This window comes from Scyliorhinus torazame, chromosome 4, assembly GCF_047496885.1.
Source record: "Scyliorhinus torazame isolate Kashiwa2021f chromosome 4, sScyTor2.1, whole genome shotgun sequence".
Classification (NCBI taxonomy): domain Eukaryota; kingdom Metazoa; phylum Chordata; class Chondrichthyes; order Carcharhiniformes; family Scyliorhinidae; genus Scyliorhinus; species Scyliorhinus torazame.
The window spans coordinates 345,988,114-346,007,721 of NC_092710.1; the positions used below are offsets into that span (position 1 = coordinate 345,988,114).

Consider the following 19,608-nt stretch of genomic DNA (forward strand, 5'->3'; position numbering starts at 1 on the left):
AGGCACTGGGGTCCTGCCATCTGCAGGTGTCCAGCTGACACACACAAGCAAGCTTACGCTTTGAGATTGTTAAACCAGACAGGGCGTCCCTGCTAGGTGCACACGTCTGCAAGCAACTGAACCTCATTCAAAGGGTCTATACCATAACACCGTCCCATTCGGATCTTCAGGCCAGCATCGACGACATCCTAACACAGTACCCAGATGTATTTAGTGGGATGGGCACGCTGCCGTACGAGTACAAGATTCTACTGCGGCCTGATGCCAAGTCAGTGGTCCACGCACCATGATGAGTCCCTGCTCCACTGAGAGAATGCCTGAAGGCAGAGCTCACGGGTCTACAACAAAAAGGCATCATCTCCAAGGTCACTGAACCAACCGACTGGGTCAGCTCGATGGTGTGCGTTAAGAAGCCTTCGGGGGACCTATGCATTTGCATTGACCCCAAGGATCTAAACAAAAACATTATGCAGGAAATTACCCCATTCCGAAGAGGGAAGAAATCACGAGTGAGATGGCACATGCGCACTTCTTCACAAAATTGGACGCATCCCAAGGATTTTGGCAAATCAAACTAGAAGAATCCAGCAGAAAGCTCTGCACCTTCAACACGCCTTTTGGCAGATTCTGCTACAACCGAATGCCATTTGGCATCATCTCGGCATCAGCGATTTTCCATCGCATCATGGAACAGATGATGGAGGGAATAGAAGGGGTTTGTGACTACGTTGACAATATCATAATCTGGTCCGCAACCCCAGAGGAACATGTGTCGCGACTCAAGAAAGTATTCCGACGCATACATGAACATGGCCTCAAGCTAAACAGGTCCAAGTGCTGTTTTGGTACATCCATGCTGAAGCTCCTGGGCGATCAGATTTCGCGACACGGTGTGCGCTCAGACACAGACAAAATTAAAGCCATCGAGGCAATGAAAGTCCCCGAGGACAAGAAGGCAGTACTGCGCTTCCTGGGAATTTACAATTTCCTTGGCAAGTTCATCCCGAATTTGGCCACACACACCAAGGCCCTACGCAACCTGGTGAAAAAATCAACCGCCTTTGAGTGGAAGACGGAGCACAGAGTGGCTGGAGCTGAAAGCCAAGCTCACCACTGCACCCGTCCTTGCATTCTTTGACCCAGACCGAGAGACTAAGATATCCACAGATGCGAGTTAGGATGGCATTGGGGCGGTGTTGCTTCAAAGAGAAGACACGTCATCCTGGGTACCAGTAGCATACGCGTCAATGACACCCACTGAGACCAGATATGCCCAGATTGAGAAGGAGTGTTTAGGTCTTCTCACCGGCATCCTCAAATTTCATGATTATGTCTACGGCTTGCCAACATTTACTGTTGAGACGGATCATAGGCCTCTGGTCCACATCATCCAAAAGGACCTGAACGACATGACGCCTCGTTTGCAGAGAATTCTGCTCAAACTCCGGAGGTATGATTTTAATTTGATGTACACACCTGGCAAGGAGCTCATCATCACCGATGCATTGGCCCGCTTTATCAACTCACCCAGTGAACCATTGGAGATCGTCCCGCACATTGAATTGCAGGTACAACTGTGTGCAAGCACTCTCCCGGCAACAGATGAGAAGATCGTTCTCATCCGAGAAGAGACGGCCAAAGACCCCCTGTTGCAGCGAGTCATCCACAACCTCAGCAATGACTGGCAGAAAGGGCAATGCCCTCAATTCTACAACGTCAAGGACAACCTGACGCTGATCGACGGCATCCTGCTCAAGCTGGACAGGATAGTCATCCCGCTACGTCTCCAGAGCATGGTGCTGCGGCCGATTCATGAGGGACAACCTGGGCATAGAAAAGTGCAGATGCAGGGCCCGGCAAGCTGTCTACTGGCCCGGCATCAACCAGGACATCACAACATGGTCCTGAACTGCGAAACCTGTCAGTGGTTCCAACCAGCGCAGAGCAAGGAGACGCTCCAACCACATGACCTAGAGACCTCTCCGTGGTCCAAGGTTGGCATTGACCTATTCCACGCGAATGATCGCGACTATATCTTAATCATCGATTACTTTTCGAACTATCCTTTTTAAAAAAATAAATTTAGTGTACCCAATTCATTTTTTTTCCCAATTAAGGGGCAATTTAGCATGTTCAATCCACCTACCTTGCACATCTTTAGGTTGTGGGGGTGAAACCCGCAAACACGGGGAGAATGTGCAAACTCCCCACGGACAGTGACCCAGAGCCGGGATCGAACCTGGGACCTTGGCGCCGTGAGGCAACAGGGCTAACCCACTGCGCTACCGTGCTGCCTACTTTTTGAACTATCCTGAGGTGCTGAAGCTGCCAGACCTCACCTCACGGACCGTCATCAAAGCGTGTAAAGGGACATTCTCACGACATGGCATCCCAAACACCGTCATGAGCGACAATGGCCCGTGCTTCCACAGTCGAGAATGGTCCACGTTTGCCAAGAGCTACAATTTCAGGCATGTCACCTCCAGTCCGCACTATACGCAGTCCAATGGCAAAGTTGAAAAAGGGGTGCACATCGTTAAGCAGCTCGTCCGCAAGGCCTCGAACTCCGCTTCCGACATACACCGTGCACTACTTGCGTACCGGGTGACTCCCTTGTCCACTGCCATTTCGCCAGCTCAACTGCTGATGAACAGGGGCCTGCGGCCGACGCTTCCAGCCAAACACCTACCCAACCTTGATCACCTCCCGGTGCTGCAGAAGATGCAGCAGCTTTGCGACAGCCAGAAGTAGCGCTATGACGCACATGCCACCGATCTGGACGTGCTATCCCCTGCAGACATGGTCAGGATCAAGATACCGGATAGTGGATGGTCTGCTCCGGCTGTCGTTGTTCGACAGGCTGCGTCCAGATCCTGTGTCATATGTATGGCTGATGGCTCCATTGTGCGAAGAATCGAAGGGCTCTGCGAAAAGCTGCTTGCCCACAACCACTTTCCCCACCATTTCCATATGTCGAATTTCCACCTTCAGACACCTCGAACCACGAGACCACCAGTCGTGCCTCCCACTCGCCTGTCAAGACACCATCATCCCCTCCACCACCTCTCCGGTGGTCGAGAGGATCAGACCCAAGTCTCAGAGACTGGACTTATGAGCATTTGTTTTGTTTGTTCTATTCTGTATTCCTCAGTCAATCACATTAGACAGACACATTCACATGTATATACATCTACAAAAAAAAGGGCGGAGATGTCATGATATGCAAACATGCAACCAATGAACACTCAGAATAGGACACAACCAATGGGCAGTCAGGACACTCAGAGGTGGCATCACTACAAGGGGGCATGACATAAACACGATAAAAAGGATGAGGCACTCACACCCTGCCCCTTTCCACAGACCGACATCTGGAGAGTCAGACAGGGTTGATCAGCAGCAGCACACCCCAGCATGTGGCTTCGAGCAAGCTGGTACAGTTAGACTGAGTTATTACAGTTAGATTAGCCAAGTCAAACACATTTGAGAATTGTGTTAATAGAATTAGGCCATTCGGCCCATCGAGTCTGCTCTGCCATTCAATCATGGCTGATATGTTTCTCATCCCCATTCTCCCCATAACCTCTGATTCCCTTATTAATCAAGAACCTATCTTTCTCTGACTTAAAGACATTCAGTGATTTGGCCTCCACACTTTCTACGTCACCAAATAGTCAAGGGCTATTTTCGTAGATTGCACCCTTGCTGCCTGGGAACCTGGGGTCACCATCGGTGGGATCAAAAGATTCTGCTGGTGGGGACGGCTTGGAAAAGGAGTTAACCCCTTTGGGTCGATGATGACGGGTCTCTCCACACATACTCTTCACCTGCTGAGGATTTCCAATATTTTCTATTTTTATTTTGCATTTCCAGTATGTGCAGTATTTTGCAGATAAAAAGGAGATTTGACAGAGGCATTTAAAACAATGTTTTAATGACTGCACCAATCTCTTTCTGCCCTTTCTTGAGAATTCCTTTGTAGGTATCACCAGCTCCAATCAGGTTGTTCTTGGTGATTGCAGCTGGATGGGTCCTATCATCAAAGGTTCGGACAACCTGATGTGTGTGGCTCAATAGAGGTCTGAGAATTTACACAGAGTATACTGTTTCTAATTACTCGAAGTAAGAAGGTATGTATTCAAGGTGATTTGCAACATGAGGAAATTGTTTTTCTATTACAGGTGATGATGATTTTAGATGCACCGTCTCATAGGATGATCAATATTAATTCAAAGCTGTCAAAAAGGAATTGGAGAAATATTTGAAGGAGAGAAATATGAGAATATGGGGGAGAAGCAGGGTATTGGGACTAACTAGATTGCTCTTCAAAAGAACTGCCATAAACCTGATGGAGCAAATTGCCTCTTTTTGTATTGTACTGCGTCATGATTAGTTCATCAATAAATTCCCTGATTCTATCTGAAATGCTCTGAATTGTGTTTTTGATTTCTTCTATTATGAGAATAGACACGATGTGGAGATGCCGGCATTGGACTGGGGTGAGCACAGTACAAAGTCTTACAACACCAGGTTAAAGTCCAACAGGTTTGTTTTGATGTCACTAGCTTTCGGAGCGCTGCTCCTTCCTCAGGTGAATGCAGAGGTCTGTTCCAGAAACACATATATAGACAAATTCAAAGATGCCAAACAATGCTAGGAATGCAAGCATTAGCAGGTGATTAAATCTTTACAGATCCAGAGATGGGGTAACCCCAGGTTAAAGAGGTGTGAATTGTATCAAGCCAGGACAGTTGGTAGGATTTTGCAGGCCAGATGGTGGGGGGTGAATGTAATGCAACATGAATCCCAGGTCCCGGTTGAGGCCGCACTCATGTGTGCGGAACTTGGCTATAAGTTTCTGCTCGGCGATTCTGCGTTGTCGCGGGTCCTGAAGGCCGCCTTGGAGAACGCTTACCCGGAGATCAGAGGCTGAATGCACTTGACTGCTGAAGTGTTCCCCGACTGGAAGGGAACATTCCTGCCTGGTGATTGTTGCGCGATGTCCGTTCATTCGTTGTCGCAGCGTCTGCATGGTCTCGCCAATGTACCACGCTTCGGGACATCCTTTCCTGCAGCGTATGAGGTAGACAACGTTGGCCGAGTCGCACGAGTATGTACCGCGTACCTGGTGGGTGGTGTTCTCACGTGTAATAGTGGTATCCATGTCAATGATCTGGCATGTCTTGCAGAGATTGCCATGACAGGGTTGTGTGGTGTCGTGGTCACTGTTCTGAAGACTGGGTAGTTTGCTGCAAACAATGGTTCGTTTGAGGTTGTGCGGTTGTTTGAAGGCAAGTAGTGGGGGTGTGGGGATGACCTTGGCAAGATGTTCATCGTCATCAATGACGTGTTGAAGGCTGTGAAGAAGATGACGTAGTTTCTCCGCTCCGGGGAAGTACTGGACGACGAAGGGTATTCTGTCGGTTGTGTCCCATGTTTGTCTTCTGAGGAGGTCGGTCCGGTTTTTCGCTGTGGCGCGTTGGAACTGTCGATCGATGAGTCGAGTGCCATATCCCGTTCGTACGAGGGCATCTTTCAACGTCTGTAGATGTCTGTTACGCTCCTCCTCGTCTGAGCAGATCCTGTGTATACGGAGCGCTTGTCCATAGGGGATGGCTTCTTTAATGTGTTTAGGGTGGAAGCTGGAGAAGTGGAGCATCATGAGGTTATCCGTGGGTTTGCGGTAAAGCGAAGTGCTGAGGTGACCGTCCTTGATGGAGACGAGTGTGTCCAAGAATGCAACTGATTTTGGAGAGTAGTCCATGGTGAGTCTGATGGTTGGATGGAACTTATTAATGTCATCGTGTAGTCGTTTCAGTGATTCTTTGCCGTGGGTCCAAAGGAAAAAAATGTCATCGATGTATCTGGTGTATAACGTCGGTTGAAGGTCCTGTGCGGTGAGTAGGTCCTGTTCAAACTTGTGCATGAAGATGTTGGCGTATTGGGGTGCGAATTTGGTCCCCATGGCTGTTCCGTGCGTCTGGATGAAGAACTTGTTGTCGAAGGTGAAGACGTTGTGATCCAGAATGAAGCGGATGAGTTGCAGAATTGCGTCTGGAGATTGTACTCAACGAAGTACTCAACACCGACAACTGCCAATCTCCAGACGCAATTCTGCAACTCATCCGCTTCATTCTGGATCACAACGTCTTCACCTTCGACAACAAGTTCTTCCAGGAGCTCACCTCAGGGCGGGTTGTCATCATTCTCCATGGCCTGCAATAGACACGTGTCCACCCGCGACTGTGTGAGCCCGGCCGTTGTGCCGCAGGTGGATCGGCAATGGGGGGGGTGGTGTGCATGCGGGTGGGGTGGGTGGGGTTGGGGAGGGGGTGAGGGTGCTGGGTGGGTGGATGGGTGGGGGGGTGTGGTTGGTCGGCTGTTGCCATGGTGTGCGGTCTGTGGCCATACTACCCGATTCCCACGCCCATCTAGTCAGTGAAGCGGGTGGCTATCAGTCTGTCCCGTGCCCGCTGGGCCAGCCGGTAACGGTGGACAGCCACCCGCCTGTGTCTACCCCGTCTGCCCTGACCATTACCCCCATCCCCCTCATCTGGGGAGGACTGGGCCTCTTCCTGCTGCTCCTCCACTCCGCCCTCCTCTGCTTGCGGCACATCGCCCCTCTGTTGGGCTATGTTGTGCAGGACGCAGCACACCACAATGATGCGGCCGACCCTATCTGACCGATACTGGAGGGCGCCCCCAGAGAGGTCCAGGCACCTGAAACCATCTTCAGCACGCCAAAGCACCACTCTATCACTCCCCTTGTCGCTACATGGGCATCATTGTAGCGGTTCTCCGCCTCATTGCGTGGCCTCCGTACAGGCGTCATCAGCCACGATCGCAATGGTTAGCCCCTGTCGCCCAGCAACCAGCCCCTCAGCCGGGGATGGCGTCCCTCGTACATGCCGGGGATGGATGACCGCGACAACACGTATGAGTCGTGTACACTGCCTGGGTAACGGGCGCAGACTTGCAGGATCATCATGCGGTGGTCGCAGACCACCTGTATGTTCATCGAATAGGTCCCCTTCCTATTGGTGAACACGGCCCTGTTATCTGCAGGTGGCCACACGGCGACGTGCATCCCATCGATCGCGCCCTGGACCATGGGGAACCAGGCCACGGCAGAGAAGCCCACGGCCCGGGCATCTTGGCTGGCCCGGTCCACAGGGAAGCGGATGTAGCGGTGCGCCATGGCATATAGGGCATCTGTCACTGCCCGGATGCACCGATGCAACGATGTCTGCGATATGCCGGACAGGTCCCCACTCGGTGCCTGGAATGACCCCGTTGCATAAAAGTTCAGGGCAACCGTAACCTTGACGGACATGGGGAGAGGGTGCCCCCCGCCAGTGCCACGCGGTGACAGGTGTGCCAGCAGGTGGCAGATGTGTGCCACGGTTTCCCGCCTCATCCGGAGTCTCCTCCTGCATTCCCGGTCCGTGAGGTCCTGGTATGACTGCCGGGGTCAGTACACACGGGGCGCCCTCGGGTGCCTCCGTTGCCGTGGGGCCGCGACGTCCTCCTCCCCCTCCTCATCCTGTCGGTCAGGTGTCCCTCCAGCCTGGGCGGCTGCCGCCTGCCCCTCTGCGGCAGCCTGCGCCGCCTCTCTGGCACGCTCCTCCTCCTCATCCAGGGCAACATGGACATTAGCGGCTGCCGCCACGGCGGCCAACATCACTGGATGATCAGAAAACATGACGGCCTGGTGGGGCGGGGGGAACGACGACATGTCATCATTGCCCATATCCCCTCCTTCCCCCCAGCCAGGTGGCATGGACCGCATTGTTCCAACTGTTGGAGGCTGGCACCTGGCCAGGTGGACCAACTCACTTGCCCCCCCCATCCCCCTCCCCGGCACGGGCCCCCCCATCCTCCTCCCCGGCAAGGACCCCCCCATCCCCCTCCCCGGCACGGCCCCCGCCCCCATCCCCCTCCCCGGCACGGACCCCCCCCCATCCCCCTCCCCGGCACGGACCCCCCCACCACCCCCCTCCCCGGCACGGACCCCCCCATCCTCCTTCTCGGCTCAGACCCCCCACCCCCCTCCTCGCACGGACCCCCCCATCCCCCTCCCCGGCACGGACCCCCATCCCCCTCCCCGGCACGGACCCCCCCATCCCCCTCCCCGGCACGGACCCCCCCTCCCCCTCCCCAGCACGGACCCCCCATCCTCCTCCCCGGCACGGACCCCCCCCATCCCCCTCCCCGGCACGGACCCCCCATCCCCCTCCCCTGCACGGACCCCCCTCCAATCCCCCTCACCGGCACGGACCCCCCCATCCCCCTCCCCGGCATGGCCCCCCCCCATCCCCCTCCCCGGCACGGACCCCAACCTCCTCCCCGGCACGGACCCCCCATCCTCCTCCCCGGCACGGACCCCCCTCCCGGCACTCCCCCGGAGCCCAGCCCACTCTAACCACCCCCCCCCCCCCGCCGCACACACACACACACAACCCGAGACACACCTATCCTCACACATTCAGACTGCGGCCACGCCACCGCCTGCCCAGCGGCCAACCCCCGAGGCCGTCACTCACCTCCACGCTGGTCGGCGTGAACCTGGAGCACAGGGTCACGCCGATGAAAAGGAGGTTTAATTTACGTCGACGTGAACGGTCATCACGTCGACGGGACTTCGGCCCATCCGGAAGGGAGAATATCGGCAGGCCCAAAATCGGCTGCCTTGCGCAGACCCGTGCCATTCTCCGACGTCAGCGGCGCCATTAATGCCCCGCCGACTATTCTCCCTTCGGAGACTTCGGCAACCGGCGGGGGCGGGATTCACGGCGGCCAACGGCCATTCTCCGACCCTCTGGGGGTCGGAGAATGACGCCCCCCATGTGTTGGAACCTGCAGAGATTCTATTGGGTAGGGGCAATTGGTTACTCTGTGGATCTTGGAGACTATGAGCTCCCTCGATAAGGAGGCAAGGCAAACATTCACCTTTTCTCTGTATAAATAGAGACTGCCAGCTAGGTACTGGCTAGGGAGACCAGTAGCAAAGTACTGGCGCTGTATAAATATTCGTGTTTACACAGTTACGTTTTGTTTGACTCACAAACTCGTATTGGACTCTTCAAGGCCCTCACAAATCCATGAAATCATTGTAATTCCAACCAGAACCAAGAGTTAAATAAGGAATTTGTTGAGGCATTTGTTTGAAAATAAAATTAATATTTCTATTTTCATTTAAATTTCTTCAAATATGGAAAAATTCAAACAGAAAATCCATAATACTGAAAGATTTATGCACTTATATGTGTGAAATGCTGTTGATTTAAATATTCTTCTAAATCAGTATTACCTTTAGAGGCAGAACCTCTTTGTTGATGGAAAAGAAGGAAGCCATAGCTTGAGTCCAGGATAACAAACCAGCAACATTGCCACAGACTTTCTTAGCATTGTCATATGTATAATCCTCCATAGTGAAATATGGCTGGAGAATTTCTACTGTTTCCTCATTGATGGTGTCCTTTGGAAACTGCTGCAGGGCCTGGAGAAAACCAGTGCCACTCAATAACTGCAAAAGAAGTGACAAAAAACAAGTGTTATTTTGTCATTCCTGTGCTCCTAAATTGTTTTTATGCATGGAAACAGAAAAAGCAACAAAAAAGTACAACATTTCTGAACTTTTTTCAAAGGAAATTATTATTAAATTAAATTTATGACTGGATTCAAATTAGTCAGTGATAAGTGGTCATAGTTTTTATCTTTCTATACACCTGTAATGTATGATTAATCAAAAATGTTAAACATTGGTGGTGAAATTGGTCTTCGCCAGTGCCGTGATCCGGCAGATGACAAATCCCATGTGAGTTAAATCCCAAAAAGGGAAACTTGACCAGTGATCACAACTGTTTTCTATTTGTATTTTACCATAAGAAAATATGTGCACTGAAGCCAGGAACCAAAAATTCCACCAACAGGTTTGGAGATTTTAAATTTTAAAATTATAACATTAGGAAATGAAAAGAAAACTTAAACACACAAGGTTACATTTACACAATTAAAATTAGTCTTCCAGAGCATTTCCCCAAAATGCTCTTACTTGACTCACATATAAACACCCCTTTAAGTAACAGTCCTTAATAATATTTAATCCATAATTATGTAGTAATATTACCACAAAGCACAACCTACTGTTGATGTAGGGAAGGTGTTTCCTAGGACTTCTCTCTTTCTCTCCCTCTCGTCTATCGAAATTCAAGACATTAAACCGAAACCCTGCTTTCTGAAACAACCAGACACTTTTGTGGAGTAGCTGAAGGCTGCTCACTTCACTTCTTCACAGTTCTGTCTCAGCACACAGCATTCTCTTCAGTAGGTCTTACATGGCCACACTTAGCGCAACTTCAAATGTTTCTTCAAAAATAGTTTTGCTCTGCCATATTTTGCCATTGTCCTCATCCTACCATTCCCACTATATAAACATCTTTCATGTTCTCCTTATGGCCACCACTTTCGGGTAAAATAAAATGTAAAACTTTGTTTTATTTATTTATGCACTTTTATATTTGTAAACTCCTTACCCCCATTTGATATTCTACAGCTAAAAATCCAAATCTACACTGATGCAAATTTCCACCCATGTTGGGTTTATTTGTAGAACATGGAACTTGGCCCCACTCAGTGCAAACCTAACCCTTTCATACCTAACCCCTTTGATGTCCTCGACTTTGTAGACACCCAGTCCCCAGCATAATTAAATTAGTTATATGCCCCTCCCCTCACATCGATATACACACAGCCCCTGCAATTCTGCTTTACAGAATACCACAGTACATAACATAGAACATACAGGGCAGAAGGAGGCCATTCATCCCATCGAGTCTGGACTGACCCACTTAAGCCTTCACTTCCATGCTATCCCCTTAACCCAATAACCCCTCCTAACCTTTTTGGTCACAAAGGGCAATTTATCATGGCCAATCCACCTAACATGCACGTCTTTGGACTGTGGGAGGAAACCGGAGGAACCGGAGGAAACCCACGCAGAGACGAGGAGAACGTGCAGACTCCGCACAGACAGTGACCCAGCGAGGAATTGAACCTGGGACCCTGGCGCTGTGAAGCCACAGTGCTACCCACTTGTGCTACCGTGCTGCCCAAATATATTAATAAATATAGGCCTAGATATAGTAAAACACAATATCTCTTCACAACAGTCACACCAATACGTTGGCTGCATATTTTTCACAGGATCAAGTATTCATTTTTGTTGAAACCAATAGAACCACATACAGCATCGATACCTGAATGAATGGGTTGTCTTGAGGATAGGTTGGACAAACTGGGCTTGTTTCCATTGGAATGTAGAAGAGTGAGTGGTAATCTAACTGAACTATATAAGACCCTGAATGGTCTTGACAAGGTGGACGTGCAAAGGATCTTTCCTCTTGTAGATGAGTTCAGAAACAAGGAGCACTGTTTTAAAATTAGGGGACACCCTTTTAGGATAGAAATTAGGAGAATTTTTCTCTCAAAGTGCTCTGTGAATTTCGAACTCTCTGCCTCAGGAGGCAATTTTTGAAATATTCATTCAAGGAATGTGCGCGTCGCCGTCTAGCCAGCATTCATTGTCCATCCTTAATTGCCCCTTGAAAAGGTGGTAGTGAGCTTCCTTCTTGAACCAGTAGAATGCACATGGTGTAGATACACTCACAGTGCTGATAGGCAGAGAGTTCCAGAATTTGGTCCTAGCAATAGTGAAGGAACAAAAATGTTTTTCCAAGTCAAGATTGTGAGTGGCTTGGAGGGGAATCTCCAGGTGTTGATATTCTGCTATTTCTGTTTCCCTTCTCTTTCTAAATGGTAGTGGTTGTGGGTTTGGAAGGCATTGTAAAAGGAACGTTGGTGAGCTCCTGCCGTGCATCTTGTACATGATACACACGGCTACCACTGTGCGCCATTGGTGAAGGGAGTAAAAATATTTGTGGAAGAGATACCAATCAAGTGGGCTGCATTGTCCTGGAAGTTGTCAAGCCTCTTGAGTATTGTTGAAGCTGAACTCAACCGGCAAGGGGAAAGTATTCCATCACACTCCTGATTTGTTCCTTGCAGATTGTGCACAGACTTTGGGAATCAAGAGGTCATTTACCCTCTTCAGAATTTTCAGTCAACAAAACTCCTGACAAAAATCATATAAACGGATATTAATCATGTACAATTTAATGAATTATTTATCAGTAATCGTTAGGTGGAGACATTTGCCACTGAGATTGGAACCTGACTGATACTTGCATCTCATACAGGATGCAAGGGTGTTGGGAAGGAAGAAGGAACCACATTCTTCTGAATGACACAACTAGCAGGAGTTATTTTTTTTAAGATAAGTGCTTACTCTTAGCCTGTCAAAACATCACAGGATTATAATAATGAGTCACCTTCAAAGATTCACCCCAGGATGGCTTGAGACAGGGTCTTTCTGGGTCCATGGTGACTGAATCCATTTTTTTTTGGAAGAGAATGAGCGCACAGTCGAGAATCCTCATAATCAGGTGAGGTGGTTTGGCTAATTTACGCACAGTGGAAATATCGGCAGGTTTGATTGTCTGAAAAGACAAAGATAATGTGATCAAATTAAATACAGGCATTTGTTGCATTATTCAACTGCTGCCCAACACAAACTGGCATATGATCAAGTTTTATTTCAATCAAAAAAGAATCTTTTGATTTCAGAATACAGCATGACTGTTGGTGTTCTGGTTACTCTGGACTATGTGGCTGTGGATTTAGGGAAGTCACAGCCCTCACTGTTTTCAATGGAGTCATGTGTGTTGCTTGAGCAGCTTGCTATCAGTATTGTTACAAAGCACCTGAATAGATGAGGATAGACAGAAATGTTATTGCATGGCAGGAACCCCAATACGTCCCTGGCAGGGGTCAGGGACAATCGAAGGGGGAAATCCCGCTGGCGTAAAAGCTGACTCCTGCTCGACTCATCCTCCACCATTTTCGTCTTCCGAAAACAAGGGTGGAAAATCACTCCCGATCATGGCAGAGAAGTGTGAATTGATAGATTTTGATAGGAAGAACAAGAACAAAGAACAGTATAGCACAGGAACAGGCCCTTCGGCCCTCCAAGCCTGCGCTGGTAAGAAGACACAATATAAAATAAAAGGTACAATTCTATAATGGGTACAGTAGCAGAGGGTTCTTGGGATACATGTCTACATGGAGGACAAGTTGGCAAAGTGGTCAATAATGTTTTTTGGGATAATGGTATTTATATATAGCAGCAGAGAGTACAAAAGCAAAGACGTTATAGTGAACCTTTAGAAAGCATTGGTCTAGTCTCAACTGGACCACTGCATCCAGGTATGGGTACCCCACTTCGGGAAGAATGCAAAGGCATTGGAGAGGATGGAGCAAAAAATTATAGGAATGGTAAAGGAATAAGAGACTTTATTTATGAGGGTAGCGTGCTGAAGCTGAGAGCTTAAAGAGAGGGAAAGCTGAGAGGAGATTTCAGAGAGCTCTTCAAAATGATGAGGTGTCTGGACCGAGTAGATAGAGAGAAACTATCCCCATGGATGGAAGAGTTGAAAGCCAGAAACCATGGATTTAAGAAGAATGGCAAAGGACCGAAAAGGAAGTAAGGAAGAGCATATTTATGTATTGAGTGAGTAGACTGTGGAATGGACAGCCTGAGAGTGGAATGGAGAGAAATACAATCTTGGCTTTCTAAAGGAAATTAGATGATTATTTGATTAGGAATAAATGCAGGATTATGGGAAAACTGGTGGGGAGAGGTTGGTGGGGGTGGTACTGTGACTAGCTAAAGTGCTCTGGAGAGGCAGCAGGCACACAGTGGGCTGATCTAACTATTCAATCATTCTCTCAGTCTATTAGATTGATTCTAAAGTTAGTCCTGTATCAAGTAAACAAGGTACTCACATTCAGAGCTGCCTCTGCAGCTTCTAGTGCTGGTTTTGCAGCTATCAGTTTACCCTCTGCAATATTTTTATCCGCTTCGATTTCATCGACAATTTTCTGGGCCTTGTCTTTCACTATCATGACTTCATTCTTAACCACCTCTGCTGCTTGCGCACTCACTGTCACCTCTCCGAGAACCTGCAACATATAGCGAGGAAGTAATAGCTGCTAAAGCTCAAGCAAAATACTCTCGCTGCTGGAAATCGGAAGTAAAAGCGAAGCTGCTGGAAATACTCAGTGCATCTGGCAGCACCTGTGCAATGGCCTGAATTTTCATCATCGAAAGCGGAAGGTGGGAATATTCCGAGCTCGGACCACCTGCTTCACAAGAAACTGCCCGTAAAGGTTTGATCTTCATTGCCAGGAATGGGGTGTAGGCTAGAGTTATCAATCAGTCAATCATTCCTGTGGGGAAGAGGTGTTATCATCAATTATTGGCTGTTGAGAACAACCGCTTTCCAGAAGAAACATTGCTTGATTGAAAGATGAGTCTCTGTGGTGAATTTCAGAAGGTAAATGGTTTCAAAGGTTTGTGAGAAAGTTATCAAAGTTTACATTTTTTCAAAGTTTTTTTTTTACATCTGCCACTATATACTGTGGTGTTCATTGGTCCGGGAAAGTGTACAGTTGGTCAATGGACATGGAAGAGCCACAGCTTGGCATAGGGAACCTGAGGTGTTGTAGGGGGTGGGTGGGAGGGTAGACCTTGCCATGGAAAACATAAGGAGCTTGATAGGGTGGGTGAAAGCGAAGAACTTGCCATGTGGCTGGTTTAGCACAGTGGGCTAAATAGCTGGCTTGTAAAGCAGACCAAGACCAGCAGCGCGGGTTCAATTCCCGTACCAGCCTCCCCGAACAGGTGCCGGAATGTGGTGCTTTTCACAGTAACTTCATTTGAAGCCTACTTGCGACAGTAAGTGATTTTCATTCCATTTTCATTTCATGGGGCATAGGGGGTGGGAGGACTGTGTAACTGAGCATGGGGGAATTTTAGCTTTAGAAGGTTCCTTCATGCATATTGGAGTTTACAAATCCTCTGAGGGGCCGTGAACCATAACATTTAAAAAACCTGCATGACTTCATGAAAATGGCAGAGGAATAGGATATACCTATCTGCAATGGAGCCAGCCAGGTTGTGAATGCTGAATGTGGGCTTCTGACAGGAAGCAGCCCGCACCATTTAAAGGCGCTCCCGAATATTAGAGAGCCTGGGAATGGATTTGGGAAGACTGGAATCAGGGCTTGCCTGCCATTCTTTAAGGGCTCCGGAGTCAACCCAGTGAAAATCTAGGCCTTGTTCACCAGGTGCCAGAGCAGGGAAGTAGCACTTCCGGGTTAATTTGGGGATGCCGTATACCCCCACAGTATCCATATCTACGGGTCAACTTGTGGAGATATTTCCTCTGCTCAAAGGAGTCTTGGAAATGTGGCCATTTCTTTTTGAAACATTTATAAGAGGTGTTAAAATTGCACCTCTCTTATTTGCCTTGCTAGACTGCAGTTCCTACTGGCTCTCCACCATCAGGAGCTCAGCCATCATCCATAATTGGAAGGAAATCACTGCCGCTGACTATGACTTGGCTATTTCTTCAAAAATCATGTTCGGTGTCTATTTCTGACATGGTTCTCAGTTGGAACATATGAACAGACATACAAACATACCAATTAAGGGTAGGAATAGGCCACTCAGCCCATCAAGTCTTCTCCACCATTCAATAAGATCATGGCTGATTTGATTGTAATCACAACTCCACACTCCTACATGCCCATGATAACCTTTCACTCCTTTGCTTAGCAATAATGTATCTAGCTCTGCCTTAAAATATTTAAAGACTGCTTCCACTGCCTTTTAAAGAAGAGGGTTCCAGAGACTCCTATGAGAGAAAAGAATTCCCTTCATCTCTGTCTTAAATAAACAGCCCTTTATTTTTAAACAGTGAGCGCTAGTTCTCTCACAAGATGAAACATCCTCTCCACGTCCACCCTATCAAGGCCCCTCAGAATCTTAATAGTTTCAATGAAGTCGCCTCTTACTCTCCGAAACTCTAGTGGGTGCAAGCCTAACCTCTCCAAAGTTTCTCATGAGATAACCCACCCATTCCAGGTATCAGTCCAGTAAACCTTCTCTGAACTGATTTCAATACATTTACACCCTCCCTTAAACAAGGAGAACAATACTGTACATTCCAGATGTGGTCTTGTACAACTGAAGCATAACCTCCATACTTTTGTATTCAATTCCTCTCACAATAATCTTGTATTTGCTTTTTTAATTACTTGCTGTAGCCTTTAGTGATTTATGCACTAGGAAACCCAGCTCACTCTGAATCTCAAAGAGCTGCATTCTCTCACCAATTAGGTATGATGCTTCTTTTTTATTCTTCCTGCCAAAATGGACAATTTCCCATTTGCTCACATTCATCTCCATTTGTCAGGTCTTTGTTTGCTTACTTAGCCTGCCTATGTCCCTTTGTTGCCTCCTTGTGTCCTCTTCACAATTTACCTTCTGATCTATCTTTGTATAGTCAGCAAATTTAGCAATTATTCCTTCAATCCTTACTGAAAGGTCTCAGACACCTTGGGCGTCATTCTCCGACCCCCCGCCGGGTCGGAGAATGGCCGTTGGCCGCCGTGAATCCCGCCCCCGCCGAAGTCTCCGCTCCCGGAGATTGGGCGGGGGCGGGAATCCAGCCGCGCCGGTTGGCGGGACCCCCCGCTGGATTCTCCGGCCCGGATGGGCCGAAGTCCCGCCCAGGAATTGCCTGTCCCGCCGACGTAAATCAAACCTGGTATTTACCGGCGGGACCAGGCAGCGTGGGCGGGCTCCGGGGTCCTGGGGGGGGGCGCGGGGCGATCTGACCCCGGGGGGTGCCCCCACGGTGGCCTGGCCCGCGATCGGGGCCCACCGATCCGCGGGTGGGCCTGTGCCGTGGGGGCACTCTTTCCCTTCCGCCTCCGCTACGGCCTCCACCATGGCGGAGGCGGAAGAGACTCTCCCCACTGCGCATGCGCGGGAAACTTTCGGCGGCCGCTGACGCTCCCGCGCATGCGCGGGGAAACTGACAGCGGCCGCTGACGCTCCCGCGCATGCGCCGCATTTCCGCGCCAGCTGGCGGGGCAACAAACGCCATTTTCGCCAGCTGGCGGGGCGGAAATCCCTCAATGTTGGGGCTAGGTCGCCAAAGATGCGGAGACGTCCGCACCTTTTTGCCGGCGCGATGCCCGTCTGATTTGCGCCGGCTTTGGCGCCAGTCGGCGGGCATCCCGCCGTTGGGGGAGAATTTCGCCCCTTATTTGCAGATGATCCAATGAGCTGCCTGGAATTGGCTACCTCGAGTTGACTATACTAGCTTGTTTTAGTAAAAGATAATTTTGAAAGTGAATTTCATACAAACCTTATCAGCATTACGTGATGCCACTGCCAGTTCCTTTTCTTTCCCTGCTAGTTGGTATGCGAGATGAGCTACTGATTCAGTTGCCTCCATGAGCTTGGAAAGACCTGCAATGTATTCCATCTTGTTAAAAACTGAAGTACCATACAGAAGTTCCATTTTTTTTGCATTTGCTTACCGAAATTAATTTTTGCTATTGAAATACCTTTGACATTACACTGACAATACTAGAAAGCAGAGTTGGTTACATTGAGGTAACCTTAAAACAGTCTTCCACTTCAATGTCATAGATAGAACATAGAACATACAGTGCAGAAGGAGGCCATTCGGCCCATCGAGTCTGCACCGACCCACTTAAGTCCTAACTTCCACCCTATTCCCGTAACCCAATAACCCCTCCTAACCTTTTTGGTCACTAAGGGCAATTTATCATGGCCAATCCACCTAACCTGCACGTCTTTCGACTATGGGAGGAAACCCGAGCACCCGGAGGAAACCCACGCAGACACAGGGAGAACGTGCAGACTATGCACGGTGACCCAGTGGGGAATCGAACCTGAGACCCTGGCGCTGTGAAGCCACAGTGCTATCCACTTGTGCTACCATGCTGCCCGCTATCATAGAGGTTTGATTCATTTGTTCTTCTCCATAAGAACATAAGAACTAGGAGCAGGAGTAGGCAATCTGGCCCCTCGAGCCTGCTGCGCCATTCAATAAGATCATGGCTGATCCTTTTTTAAAATAAATTTAGAGTATCCAATTCATTTCTTCCAATTAAAGGGCAATTTAGCGTGGCCAATCCACCTACCCTGCACATCTTTTGGGTTGTGGGGGCGAAAACCACGCAAACACGGGGAGAATGTGCAAACTCCACACAGACAGTGACCCAGACCCGGGATGGAACCTGGTATCTCAGCGCTGTGAGGCAACCGTGCTAACCACTTGTGCCACCGGTGCTGCCCAGGCTGATCCTTTTGTGGACTCAGCTCCACTTACCAACCTGCTCACCATAACCCTTAATTCATTTACTGTTAAAAATCTATCTATCTTTACCTTAAAAACAAGCCTCAACTGCTTCACTGGGCAGGGAATTCTACAGGCCATTTTCTGGCCTGATTCTGGAATCAGTGCAGAATGGTGTGAGAAAGTATAAGTAAAAAGTTAATACGTGTACAGATGAGGCACTAGTCTTGAAAATATTAACAGCTTCGAAATGACTCAGGTTAAAGTACACACTACATGTGTGTCAATGGGAATACCATAAACATTCAACTGTCATGTTCGGGAGCTCTTGTGCAACTGGTGGGGGGCACATTTTAACACATTGCCGCACGGCAATGCCCCACCATGCCCCACATGGTGTCTGGGCATGGGAAACCATTGCTGCAGCCGGCAAGGCAGCCATGCAGCTGTGCATGCCGCTGACTGCCCACCGCGAACTTAGGGCCACAGGTCACATGCCCCCCCCCACCCCCACCAGGCCACACCCCTAGGTGCCCTCCGGCCCCAGCTGACCCATCAGCTGTATAGGCGCACTCCAGCACAACCAGTGCCATCTTATTGGCTGGGATGAGTGTGTGTGGAGAATGTAATGTGTATATGCAGCTGCAGCTTGTCAGCCTCCCGAGTATCATTCACGGATCCGGAGAATCCCACACAGTTTTTCATTGGAATCGCTTGTGTTCCACGTGGTGCCAGTGCTAGCCCCTCCACAGTTGCTAAAGCGCTCCAGGTTTGGCGCCAGTTTTGTATCATCACTCACCTAATGAAGGAGCTGTGCTCTGAAAGCTAGTGATTCCAAATAAACCTGTTGGACTTTAACCTGATGTTGTAAGACTTCTTACTGTTTCTCAACAATAAATACCGATGAGAAATATTCATTTAGGATCTCACTCATCTCTTGTGGATCCGTACACAGATGACCTTGTAGATCCTTATGAGGCCCTACTCCCTCCTGAGTTACTCTTTTGCCCTTTATGTATTTGTAGGAGCTCTTTGGATTGTTAGCGGGGTCATTCTTGGCGCTGCAGGTTCCGAGAAACAGCCTGTTATTTGTGCCCAAAATAGGACTGTTTTATCCTGTTAAATCGTGCCGAAGGTTCAGATTCCAGATTTATGAATTAAATTCAAATTCCATCAATTGCCATTATGGGATTAGAATTGTGTTCCCAGAGAGTGGTCTTCTGTATTATTGGTCCAGTAACATTACCCAACGCCACTGCTTCCCTGTGAGTTTGTGTTTCCAGACCCATAGTAATGTGGTTCACTCTGAACC

The 19,608-nt window shown here is 49.0% G+C and overlaps 1 protein-coding gene across 1 annotated transcript in view; it reads right to left on the reverse strand.

Moving 5' to 3' along the window:
• Positions 1–19,608, reverse strand: part of LOC140411508 (dynein axonemal heavy chain 8-like) — a 2,059,122-nt gene that overhangs the window by 444,994 nt on the left and 1,594,520 nt on the right. Inside the window, exons 66-69 of the mRNA XM_072500594.1 lie at positions 17,337–17,440; positions 13,903–14,079; positions 12,390–12,557; positions 9,311–9,526 (exon numbers count right to left, since the gene is read on the reverse strand). Coding sequence (XP_072356695.1) covers positions 9,311–9,526; positions 12,390–12,557; positions 13,903–14,079; positions 17,337–17,440 — 665 coding nt within the window. The remainder of the gene's footprint in view (positions 1–9,310; positions 9,527–12,389; positions 12,558–13,902; positions 14,080–17,336; positions 17,441–19,608) is intronic.